This window comes from Salmo salar, chromosome 03 (genome assembly GCF_965601325.2).
Source record: "Salmo salar chromosome 03, fSalSal1, whole genome shotgun sequence".
In the NCBI taxonomy this organism is placed as follows: domain Eukaryota; kingdom Metazoa; phylum Chordata; class Actinopteri; order Salmoniformes; family Salmonidae; genus Salmo; species Salmo salar.
This window is the reverse complement of record NC_138293.1, coordinates 2,309,688-2,322,736: the sequence shown is the minus strand read 5'-3', so window position 1 is coordinate 2,322,736 and position 13,049 is coordinate 2,309,688. Positions and strand designations below refer to the sequence as shown.

At 37.6% G+C, this 13,049-nt stretch overlaps 1 protein-coding gene across 2 annotated transcripts in view; it reads left to right on the top strand.

Moving 5' to 3' along the window:
- Nucleotides 1-13,049, top strand: part of LOC106596213 (macrophage mannose receptor 1) — a 58,264-nt gene that overhangs the window by 30,517 nt on the left and 14,698 nt on the right. For both annotated transcript variants that reach the window (XM_082973175.1, XM_082973174.1), the window contains exons 13-18: nt 1,200-1,321; nt 3,553-3,628; nt 7,051-7,204; nt 10,019-10,057; nt 10,586-10,749; nt 11,447-11,511. In XM_082973175.1, coding sequence (XP_082829301.1) covers nt 1,200-1,321; nt 3,553-3,628; nt 7,051-7,204; nt 10,019-10,057; nt 10,586-10,749; nt 11,447-11,511 — 620 coding nt within the window. The remainder of the gene's footprint in view (nt 1-1,199; nt 1,322-3,552; nt 3,629-7,050; nt 7,205-10,018; nt 10,058-10,585; nt 10,750-11,446; nt 11,512-13,049) is intronic.

Sequence of the window (13,049 nt, the reverse complement as noted above, 5' to 3'; positions counted from 1 at the left end):
CCTCTATGCACTCGTTATGTCCGATTTTAAAATAGCTTTTCGGTGAAAGCACATTTTGCAATATTCTCAGTAGATAGCCCGGCATCACAGGGCTAGCTATTTAGACACCCAGCAAGTTTAGCACTCACCAAAGTCAGATTTACTATAAGAAAATTTTTATTACCTTTGCTGTCTTCGTCAGAATGCACTCCCAGGACTTCTACTTCAATAACAAATGTTGGTTTGGTTCAAAATAATCCATAGTTATATCCAAATAGCGGCGTTTTGTTCGTGCGTTCAAGACACTATCCGAAAGGGTAAATAAGGGTGACGAGCATGGCGCAATTCGTGACAAAACATTTCTAAATATTCCATTACCGTACTTCGAAGCATGTCAACCGCTGTTTAAAATCAATTTTTATGCCATTTTTCTCATAAAAAAGCGATAATAATCCGACCGGGAATCTGCGTTTAGGTAAACAGACAAAAGAAAATAAAGCATGGGGTCGACTTGGGCATGCGCCTAAGTCCATAGTACTCTGATCGGCCACTTGCCAAACGCGATAAAGTGTTTCAGCCAGAGGCTGCCTCGATATCGTTCAGCTTTTCTCCGGGCTCTGAGAGCCTATGGGAGCTGTAGCAAGTGTCACGTTATAGCAAAGATCCTCAGTCTTCAATAAAAAGAGCCAAGATGAAACACAACTTGTCAGACAGGCCACTTCCTGCATGGAATCTTCTCAGGTTTTGGCCTGCCATATGAGTTCTGTTATACTCACAGACACCATTCAAACAGTTTTAGAAACTTTAGGGTGTTTTCTATCCAAAGCCAATAATTATATGCATATTCTAGTTACTGGGCAGGAGTAGTAACCAGATTAAATCGGGTACGTTTTTTATCCGGCCGTGTCAATACTGCCCCCTAGCCCTAACAGGTTAAGGATCTCTTCCTAACTGTAACAGATCATGATCCAGAGACAGTCTGTAGTATAAGGATCTCACCCTCACTGTAACAGATTATGATCCAGAGACAGCATGTGTCCTAAATGACAGTCTTTTCCCTGTGTTGTGCCCATGGGGCTCTGTTCTAAAGTAGTGCACTACCCATAGGGCTCTGGTCTAAAGTAGTGCACTACCCCATATGGCTCTGGTCTAAAGTAGTGCACTACCCATAGGGCCCTGGTCTAAAGTAGTGTACTGAATAGGTTGTCTGTCTGGTCCAGTTCTTTACAGTGCCTCGCGCAGATGAGAAGACCTGGTTTGAGGCTCGGGACTTCTGCAGGGTGATTGGAGGAGACCTACTCAGCATACACAGCTCTACGGACCTCCAGTCTATGCATCATGTGTAAGTTCTTCAAACAACCTCACGTAGCCTCTCTGGGCTATGTGGGACGCTACCGTCCCACCTGCGGGACACAGCCAGTGAAATAGCAGGGCGGCAAATTCAAAACAGCAAAAATCTCATAATTCAAATTTCTCAAACATACTACTATTTTACACAATTTTAAAGATACACTTTCTCCTTAATCGAACCACATTGTCTGATTTCAAAAAGGCTTTACAGCGAAAGCAAAATATTCGATTATGTTAGGACAGTGCCTAAAAAATAAAAGCCACACAGCCATTTTCCAAGCAAGGACAGGCGTCACAAAAACCAGAAATACAGCTAAAATTAAGCACTAACCTTTGATGATCTTCATCAGATGGCACTCATAGGATTTCATGTTACACAATACATGTATGTTTTGCTCGATAAAGTTCATATTTATATCCAAAAACCCCATTTTACATTGGCCCGTAATATTCTGAAATGCTTTTCCTCTGAAAACTTCCGATGAATGAGCACATCAATTTATAGAAATACTCATCATAAACGTTGATAAAATATTAAACTGTTATTCAAAGAATTATAGATAAACATCTCCTTAATGCAACCGCTGTGACAGATTTCAAAAAAGCTTCACGGGAAAAGCACACTTTGCAATAATCTGAGTACTGCGCTCAGAAAACAACAGCAGGCAATACAGATACCCGCCATTTTGGAGTCATCTAAAATCATAAATAGCATTATAAATATTCACTTACCTTTGATGATCTTCATCAGAATGCACTCCTAGGAATCCCAGGTCCACAATAAATGTTGTTTTGTTCGATAAAGTCCATCATTTATGTCCTCTTTGTTAGCTCGTTCAGTAAGCTACTCCAAATGTAGGAAGCGCGCCGAAGATATCACGACAAAAAGTCCAAAAAAGTTATATTTACGTTCGTAGAAACATGTCAAACGATGTATAGCATTAATCTTTAGGGCCTTTTTAACATAAAAGTTCAATAATATTCCAACCGGACGATTCAAATGTCTTCAAAAATGTAATGGAACACAGCTACCTCTCACGTCAGTGCGCTCAATTGAGACCATGTCCTTTCCTGAGTCAACAACTTCCAACTTCCTTTGTTCTCTGTTCACCATAGAAGCCTCAAACAACTTTCTAAAGACTGTTGACATCTAGTGGAAGCCTTAGGAGGTGCAAAAGGAACCCTAAGTCACTGTATACTGAATAGGTCCAGTCTTGAAAAACTACAAACCACTTCCTGGTTGGATTTCTTCTCAGGTTTTTGCCTGCCATATGAGTTATGTTATACTCACAGACATCATTCAAACAGTTTTAGAAACTTCAGAGTGTTTTCTATCCAAATATACATATGCATATCCTACGTTCTGAGCCCGAGTAGTAGGCAGTTTAATTTGGGCACGTCATTCATCCGAATGTCCGAATACTGCCCCCTGTCACTAAAAAGTTAAACACTCAGATATTCCAACACACACCTTTATCGATTAGCAATTAGGTTTAGTAACATGTTTGTTACCTATAAAAGTTAAATTACATGTTTGTTACCTATAAAGGTTTAGTAACATGTTTGTTACCTATAAAGGTTTAGTAACATGTTTGTTACCTATAAAAGTTAAATTACATGTTTGTTACCTATAAAGGTTTAGTAACATGTTTGTTACCTATAAAGGTTTAGTAACATGTTTGTTACCTATAAAGGTTTAGTAACATGTTTGTTACCTATAAAGGTTTAGTAACATGTTTGTTACCTATAAAGGTTTAGTAACATGTTTGTTACAGTATATGACAGTTCTATTTCCACCTTCTTCCAGTTTTCTCAAACAAGGTCCACTAGGTGGGGCCCCAGACATACCAATAATGTAATACTGCTAACTCACACTGATAGAAGTTGTATTCCCTGCCATGGTGATAATATAGTATTGTTTTGGATACCGTAGCCATCGTGATAAGATAGTACTGTTCTGGATACCATAACCATGGTGATAATATAGCATTGTTTTGGAAACCGTAGCCATGGTGATAATATAGTATTGTTGTGGATACCGTAGCTATGGTGATAATATAGTATTGTTTTGGATACCGTAGCCATGGTGATAATATTTTGGATACCGTAGCCATGGTGATAATATGATAATGTTTTGGACACCGTAGCCACGGTGATAATATGATATTGTTTTGGATACCGTAGCCATGGTGATAATATGATATATTGTTTTGGATACCGTAGCCGTGGTGGGACTTCCTGGATCGGCCTGAGTGCTCAGGATCCAAACGCTGGCTACGCCTGGACTGATGGGTCACCAGTGAGTTATGTTGACATAATAATACTAATACTAATTCTACTACTAATTATAATACTAATAGTAATACCACCACTACAACTACTTCTACTACTACTAATAGTAATACTACTACTACTACTACTAATACTAATACTACTACTACTACTAATAGTAATACTACTACTACTACTAATACTACTAATACCAGTACTACTACTAATTATAAAACTAATAGTAACACTGCTACTGCTACTAATAGTAATATTAATACTGCTACTTATAGTAATACTACAACTGCAACTAATAGTAATACTGCTACTACTACTACTACTTGTAATACTACTAATAGAAATACTACTAATGCTACTACTACTAGTAATACTACTGCTACTACTAGTAATACTGCTAATAGTAATACTACTGCTACTACTAGTAACACTACTTCTACTACTACTACTAATAGTACCACTACTACTAATAGTACTACTACTACTACTACTCCTACTACTACTACTGCTACTAATAGTAATATTACTACTACAACTACTACTGCTACTAATAGTTATACTACTACTACTACTAATAGTAATACTACTACTACTACTACTATCACTACTAGTAATTCTGCTACTAATAGTAATGCTACTACTACTACTAATACTAATATAATATTAATAGTAATACTACTACTAATTATAATAATAATATAGTTCTACTACTACTACTACTACTAATAATAATAATTGTAATACTGCTACTACTACTTCTAATGTAATAACAATAGTACTACTACTGCTACTACTACTAATTATAATAATACTAGTACTACTAATAGTAATTATGCAACTAACAGTAATACTACTATTACTACTACTACTACTACTAATATAATAGTAATACTACTACTACTACTAATATTATGGTAATAGCAATACTACTACTACTACTACTAATTAGAATAATAATAGTAATACTACTATTACTACTACTACTACTACTACTACTACTAATTATAATAATACTAGAACTACTAACAGTAATTCTGCAACTAACGGTAATACTACTATTACTACTACTACTGCTAATATAATAGTAATACTACTACTACTACTACTACTAATATAATGGTAATAGTAATACTACTACTACTACTACTAATTATAATAATAATAGTAACACTACTATTACTACTACTACTACTACTAGTAATTATAATAATAATAGTAATACTACTACTACTAATTATAATATAAATACTACTACTTCTACTGCTAATCATAGAAATACTGCTGCTACTACTAGTACTACTACTACTACTACTACTACTACTACTACTATAATACTACTACTACTACTACTACTACTAATTATAATAATAGTAATACTGATACTACTACTAATATAATACTACTACTACTACTGCTACTACTAATTATAATAATAATAGTAATGCTACTACAACTACCACTACTACAACTACTAATTATAATATTAGTAATACAACTACTACTACTACTACTACTACTACTACTACTAATATACTACTACTATTACTACTACTACTACTACTAATTATAATAATACTAGTACTACTAACAGTAATTCTGCAACTAACAGTAATAGTACTATTACTACTACTACTGCTATTATAATAGTAATACTACTACTACTACTACTACTAATATAATGGTAATAGTAATACTACTACTACTACTACTAATTATAATAATAATAGTAATACTACTACTACTAATAATAATATAAATACTACTACTTCTACTGCTAATCATAGAAACTGCTGCTACTACTAGTACTACTTCTACTACTACTACTACTACTACTACTACTACTACTAATATAATACTACTACTACTAATAATAATAATAATAATAATTATAATAATAGTAATACTACTACTACTACTGCTAATATAATAGTAATACTACTACTACTACTACTAATTATAATAATAATAGTAATACTACTATTACTACTACAACTACTACTACTAATTATAATAATAATAGTAATACTACTACTAATAATAATAATATAAATACTACTACTTCTACTGCTAATCATAGAAACTGCTGCTACTACTAGTACTACTTCTACTACTACTACTACTACTACTACTAATATAATACTACTACTACTACTGCTACTACTAATAATTATAATAATAGTAATACTACTACTACTACTACTAATATAATACTACTACTACTACTGCTACTACTAATTATAATAATAATAGTAATGCTATTACTACTACCACTACTACAACTACTAATTATAATATTAGTAATACAACTACTACTACTACTACTACTACTACTACTACTACTAATATACTACTACTACTACTACTACCACTAATTATAATAATACTGGTACAACCACTACTACTACTACTGCTAATAGTAATACTACTACTAATAATAATACTACTACTACTACCACTAATAGTAATACTACTACTAATAGTAATACTACTACTACTAATAATAGTAATACTGCTTCTACTACCACTACTAATAGTAATACTACTACTACTACTCCTAACTATAATAATAATAGTAATACTACTACTACTAGTAATACTACTAGTTCTACTACTACTGCTACTAATAGAAATACTGCTACTGCAACTACTACTACTATTAATACTACTACTACTACTACTAGTAATATTACTAGTACTACTAATACTACTACTAATAGTAATACTGCTACTACTAGTAATATTACTACTACTACTACTAGTAATACTACTACTACTACTACTACTACTACTAATAGTAATACTACTACTACTAGTAATACTACTACTACTACTACTACTACAACTAATATACATACTACTACTACTAGTGCTAGTCATAGAAATACTGCTACTACTAGTAATACTACTACTACTACTACTAGTAATATTACTAGTACTACTAATAATACTACTAATAGTAATATTGCTACTACTAGTAATACTACTACTACTGCTACAACTAATAGTAATACTGCTACTACTACTACTAGTAATATTACTAGTACTACTAATACTACTACTAATAGTAATACTACTACTACTAGTAATACTACTACTACTACTAATAGTAATACTACTACTACTAGTAGTAATACTACTACTACTACTACAACTAATATACATACTACTACTACTGCTAGTCATATAAATACTTCTACTACTAGTAATAGTACTATTACTACTAGTAATACTACTAGTACTACTAATACTACTGCTAATTATAATAATGTATTGCTGATATTGTTCCTGAACACTTCCAAATGAACTGCCTCCCATGTTGGCTGATGTTTTTCCTCAAGGAATGTTCATGATTGTCTGTGATAGATTGGAACTATTGTTGATCAGAAGTCTACCTCATGGGAAAGGTATTTCTATTACAAATGTGTTTGTCCTCAGCTGTCCTTCCAACACTGGATGGAGGGGGAACCCAACAACTACAACGGAGTGGAGTCCTGTGCTGAGATGAAGAACTCTTACTGGGATGAAGAGGGATCCTGGAACGATGTAGACTGTGAGGTCTACAACGACTGGCTGTGTGAGATCCCTAAAGGTACTGTATTGTATGGCTCAATGACTGACTGTGTGAGATCCCTGAAGGTACTGTAATGTATGGCTCAACGACTGGCTGTGTGAGATCCCTAAAGGTACTGTATTGTATGGATCAATGACTGACTGTGTGAGATCCCTGAAGGTACTGCAATGTATGTCTCAATGACTGGCTGTGTGAGATCCCTGAAGGTATTGTATGGCTCAATGACTGTCTGTGTGAGATCCCTGAAGGTATTGTATGGCTCAATGACTGGCTGTGTGAGATCCCTGAAGGTATTGTAATTTTAGGCTCAATGAGTGGCTGTGTGAGATCCCTAAAGGTAATGTAATGTATAGAGTCTCTCAGTCTGACTGTGGCTGCGTCTTAAATGGCACAATAGACCATATATAAAATCAAATCAAATTGTATGTATTTGTCACATGTGCCGAATACAACAGGTGTAGACCTTACAGTGAAATGCTTACTTACAAGCCCTTAATTAACCAACAATGCAGTTTAAAGAAAAATAAGTGTTAAGATAGTATTTACTAAATAAACTGAAGTAAAAAAATGAATAAAGAAAACATTTAATTAAAAACAAAGAAAAATAAGAAAATATAAAAATAACAAATAATTAATGCACATCAATAAAATAACAGTAGCGAGGCTATATGGGGCTACCGAGTGGCGCAGCGGTCTAAGGCACTGCATCTCAGTTGCCATACCAGGTGTTGATGCAACCAGTCAGGATGCTCTTGGTGGTGCAGCTTTAGAACTTTCTGAGGATCTGAGGATCCATGACACACCTTTTCAGCCTCCTGAGGGGAATAGCAGTGGTCGTGCCCTCTTCACGACTGTCTTGGTGGGTTTGGACCATGATAGTTTGTTGGTGATGTGGACACCAAGGAACTTGAAGCTCTCAACCTTGAAGCTCACGCCCCCATTCGATGAGAATGGGGGCGTGCTGGGCCCTCCTTTTCCTGTAGTCCACGATCATCTCCTTTGTCTTGATCACGTTGAGGGAGAGGTTTTTATCCTGGCACCACACTGCCTGGTCTCTGACCTCCTCCCTATAGGCTGTCTCATCATTGTCGGTGATCAGGACTACCACTGTTGTGTCGTCGGCAAACTTAATGAGGATGTTGGAGTCGTACCTGCCCTTGCAGTCATGAGTGAACAGGGATGACAGGAGGGGATTGAGCATGCACCCCTGAGGGGCCCCCGTGTTGAGGATCAGCGTGGCAGATGTGTTGTTACCTACCCTTACCACCTGCGGGCGGCCCGTCAGGAAGTCCAGGATCCAGTTGCAGAGGGAGGTGTTTAGTCCCAGGGTCCTTAGCTTAGTGATGAGCTTTGAGGGCACTATGGTGTTGAACGCTGAGCTCTAGTCAATGAATAGCATTTTCACATAGGTGTTCCTTTTGTCCAGGTGGGAAAGGGCAGTGTGGAGTGCAATAGAGATTGCGTCATCTGTGGATTTGTTGGGTCGGTATGCAAATTGGAGTGGGTCTAGGGTTTCTGGGATAATGGTGTTGATGTGCGCCATGACCAGCCTTTCAAAGCACTTCATGGTTATAGACGTGAGTGCTGCGGGTCGATCGTCATTTAGGCAGGTTATCTTGGTGTTCTTGGGCACAGGCACTATGGCAATCTGCTTGAAACATGTTTAATGTTACAGACCCGGTTAGGGACAGATTGAAAATGTCAGTGAAGACACTTGCCAGTTGGTCAGCGCATGCTTGGAGTACACGTCCTTGTAATCCGTCTGGCTCTGCGGCCTTGTGAATGTTGACCTGTTTAAAGGTCTTACTCACATCAGCTATGAAGAGTGTGATCACACAGTCATCCAGAACAGCTGGTGCTCTCATGCATGCTTCAGTGTTGTTTGCCTCAAAGCACGCATAGAAGCAATTTAGCTCATTCGGTAGGCTTGCGTCTATGGGCAGCTTGCGGCTGTGCTTCCCTTTGTAGTCTGTAATAGTTTGCAAGCCCTGCCACATCCGACGAGCATCGGAGCCGGTGTAGTGGGATTCAATCTTTGTCCAGTATTGATGCTTTGCCTGTGTGATGGTTCATTGAAGGGCATAGCGGGATTTCTTATTAGTTTCCGGGTTAGAGTCCTGCTCCTTGAAAGCAGCAGCTCTACTCTTTAGCTCAGTGCGGATGTTGCCTGTAATCCATGGTTGAGGTATGTATCCTTCTGGTTGAGGTATGTACATATGGTCACTGTGGGGACGACGTTGTCGATGCACTTATTGATGAAGCCATTGACTGATGTGGTATACTCCTCAATGCCATCGGAAGAATCCCGGAACATTTTCCAGTCTGTGCTAGCAGAACAGTACTCTAGCTTAGCATCTGCGTCATCTGAACACTTCCAAATCGAGTGAGTCACTGGTACTTCCTGCTTTAGTTTTTGCTTGTTGGCAGGAATCAGGTGGATAGTTATGGTCAGATTTGCCAAATGGAGGGCGAGAGAAATCTTTGTACGCGTCTCTGTGTGTGGAGTAAAGGTGGTCTAGTGTTTTTTTTCTCTGGTTGCACATGTAACATGCTGGTAGAAAGGAGGTAGAACTGATTTAAGTTTCTCTGCATTAAAGTCTCCGGCCACTAGGTGCGCCGCCCATGAGGTTCTGGTCAAAAGTGCAACACCATAAAAGGAAGACATTCAGGATGTAGCGCCTCTGTCTGTGGGACGGAAGTATTTTAGTCGACCTCACGTGCATGATTAGTAACCTTACTGGGACCAGAAGGCTTTAGCTTGGTGAGCTAAAACAGACTTCTCTCTCCTCTTCTCTTCTCCATTCTCCTCCTCTTTTCTCTGTGGCATTACAGGAGTGACCCCACTACCTCCTCCCAACAACACCGTCCCTGGTAAGTTTCCTTGACAGTACGCATCCCATAGCTCCCAGGACTCCCTGGAAAATATTGGCAATTGTTGATGAGTTGTCTATCACTCTTAAATTAATGAATAAATGAATGAGCTCACCACATTAAAAGTATAAATATTTTGAGGACGCATTGTGGTATGCTAGTGTGAACTTTGGAACGCAGTCCAAACGGCCTATGACAAGTCCCCTCGAGAGACCGAGCGGACAAGCCCCCTTCTAGAGACTACACTAAGCAGATAAGTCGCTTCTGTGGAGACTACACCAAGCAGATAAGTCTCTAGAGGGGACTTATCTGCTTGGTCTCTAGAGGGGACTTATCTGCTTGGTCTCTAGAGGGGACTTATCTGCTTGGTCTCTAGAGGGGACTTATCTGCTTGGTCTCTAGAGGGGACTTATCTGCTTGGTCTCTAGAGGGGACTTATCTGCTTGGTCTCTAGAGGGGAATTATGTGCTTTGTCTCTAGTCTAGACCAAGCAGATAACTTATATGAGTATTTTCTAATCCTGTCTAGAGTATAATGTGACAGAGGATGGCTGGCTGGAGTTTGGAGGCTCTCAATATTTCTTTAATACTGAACTGCTGGCCATGGAGGACGCCAGACACTACTGTCAACAGAGGCATGGGGACCTTGTTGTTATCAACGGACTAACAGAAAATACATTTCTGTGGAAAAAGGTAAACACCTATAGTTTCGCTATAGTCCTGCTTTCAAACACATTGGCAGAGCTATATACATCAGTGGTGTATAGTACTTAAGTAAAAATACTTTAAAGTACTACTTAAGTACTTCTACTTCACTACATTCCTATAGAAAGCGATGTGTTTTTTACTCCATACACTTTCCCTGACACCCAAAAGTAACATTTTGAATGTTTAGCAGGACAGGAAAATGGTCCAATTCATGCACTAATCAATCCCTGGTAATCCGTACTGCCTCTGATCTGACGGACTCACGGCCTCACGGAACACAAAGGCTTCCTTTGTAAATTATGTCTGAGTGTTGGAGTGTGCACCTGGCTATCCGTAAATACAAAATTTTTGCTTAATATAAGGAATTTGATAAATACTTTTGATACTTAAGTATATTAAAAAAACATACTTTAAGACTTTTACTCAAGTCGTATTTTACTGGGTGACTTTCATTTTATATTAAGGTATCTTTACTTTTACTCAATAATGACAATTGGGTACTTTTTCCACCACTGATATACACTGCATCCACACAACATTAAGAACACCTTTCTAACATTGAGTTGCACCCCCTTTTGCCCTCAATTCGTCGGGGCTTGGACTCTACAAGGTGTCGAAACGGACGGTAGCCCATGTTGACTCCAAGACAGCTAGTCCCTAATGTTAATTGCTCTTTTTTCAGATCAATAAAGAGCATTTGGGAATCCATTACATTGGGCTAACAGTTGATCTTGATCGCTCTTTCGGGTGAGTATAAAACGAGTAAAATAAGATTATCAAAAAAATTAAAATAAAACGTTTTTTTATATCACTTCTAAACTAGTGGTGTCAAACTGCTGTTCTATTGCTGCGTTCATGACATTTTAGAAACTCTGAAATACAAGTTTCCTTTCTGGGAGAAATCAATTTAAAAGGCCCTCCAATTGGAGACTTTTCAGACATGCTGAACTCTGACGTCACCTACCAAGAACATAACTTGACAAAACATTATTTATCCCAATTTATTTGGACCTTTTTTTAACACTATAATTTGGATGAGAGCGTGATGGCTGCGCTTTTTGTTCATGGTTGACGTAGCTTCTTAGACATTAGCCAGTTGGCGTTCTCAGTCAGTTCAAAGCATGTGAATGCACACAACTCATTGCTCCGTGTTTAGAAGTTGTATTTCTGAACATTCCGGCATGTCAAGAACGCAGCATATTTTCTGTGTATTGTCCGTGTTCTTTCTGTGTTCTATGTCTTGTGTGTTCTGAGTTCTTGTGTTCTGAGTTCTGTGTTCCATGTTTCGTGCAGAGGAGAAGCCACGGCAGGCCAGGCTGGGCAGAGGCCCTGCCAGATTGAATACTGGCCCACCCAATTAGGATGGCTTAAAATATAAAAATTGAAATAAAATAATTTGATTTGTTGTTTGTATTGCTTCCTGACTAATCAGAAATGTTGAAAAATGCAGTAGGAGGTTCCAGGGATACCCCACTACCATATACATACAGTTCCTTCAGAAAGGATTCATACCTCTTGATTTATTCTTTATTCTTTTGATACAGCCTGAATTCAAAATGGATTAAATTGTATTTTTTCTCTCACAAATCTACACACAATACCCCATAATGACAAAGTACAAACTTGTTTTTAGAAATGTTTACACATTTATAGAAAATGAAATATAGACATATCTCATTTACATAAGTATTCACACCTCTGAGTGAATACATGTTAGAATCACACTTGGCAGCGATTACAGCTGTGAGTCTTTCTGGGTAATTCTCTAAGAGCTTTTCACACCTGGATTCTGCAACATTTGCCCATTATTCTTTAAAACATTATTCAAGCTCTGTCAAATTGGTTGTTGATCATTGCTAGACAACCATTTTCAGGTTTTGCCCTAGATTTTCAAGTAGATTTAATTCAAAACTTTAATTAATATCGGCCACTCAGGAACATTCGCTGTCTTCTTGGTAAGCAACTCCAGTGTAAATTTGGCCTTGTGTTTTAGGTTATTGTTCTGCTGAAAGGTGAATTCGTCTCCCAGTGTCTGGTGGAAAGCAGACTGAACCAGGTTTTCCTCTAGGATTTTGCTTGTGCTACGCTCCATTCCTTTTATCCTGAAAACCTCCCCAGTCCTTAACGATGACAGGCATATCCATAACATGATGCAGCCACCACTATGATTGAAATATGAAGAGTGGTACTCAGTGATGTGTTGTATTGGATTTTCCCCAAACATAACACTTTGTATTCAGGACAAAAAGTTAAATGTATTGCCAAATTACTTTAGTGCCTTGTTG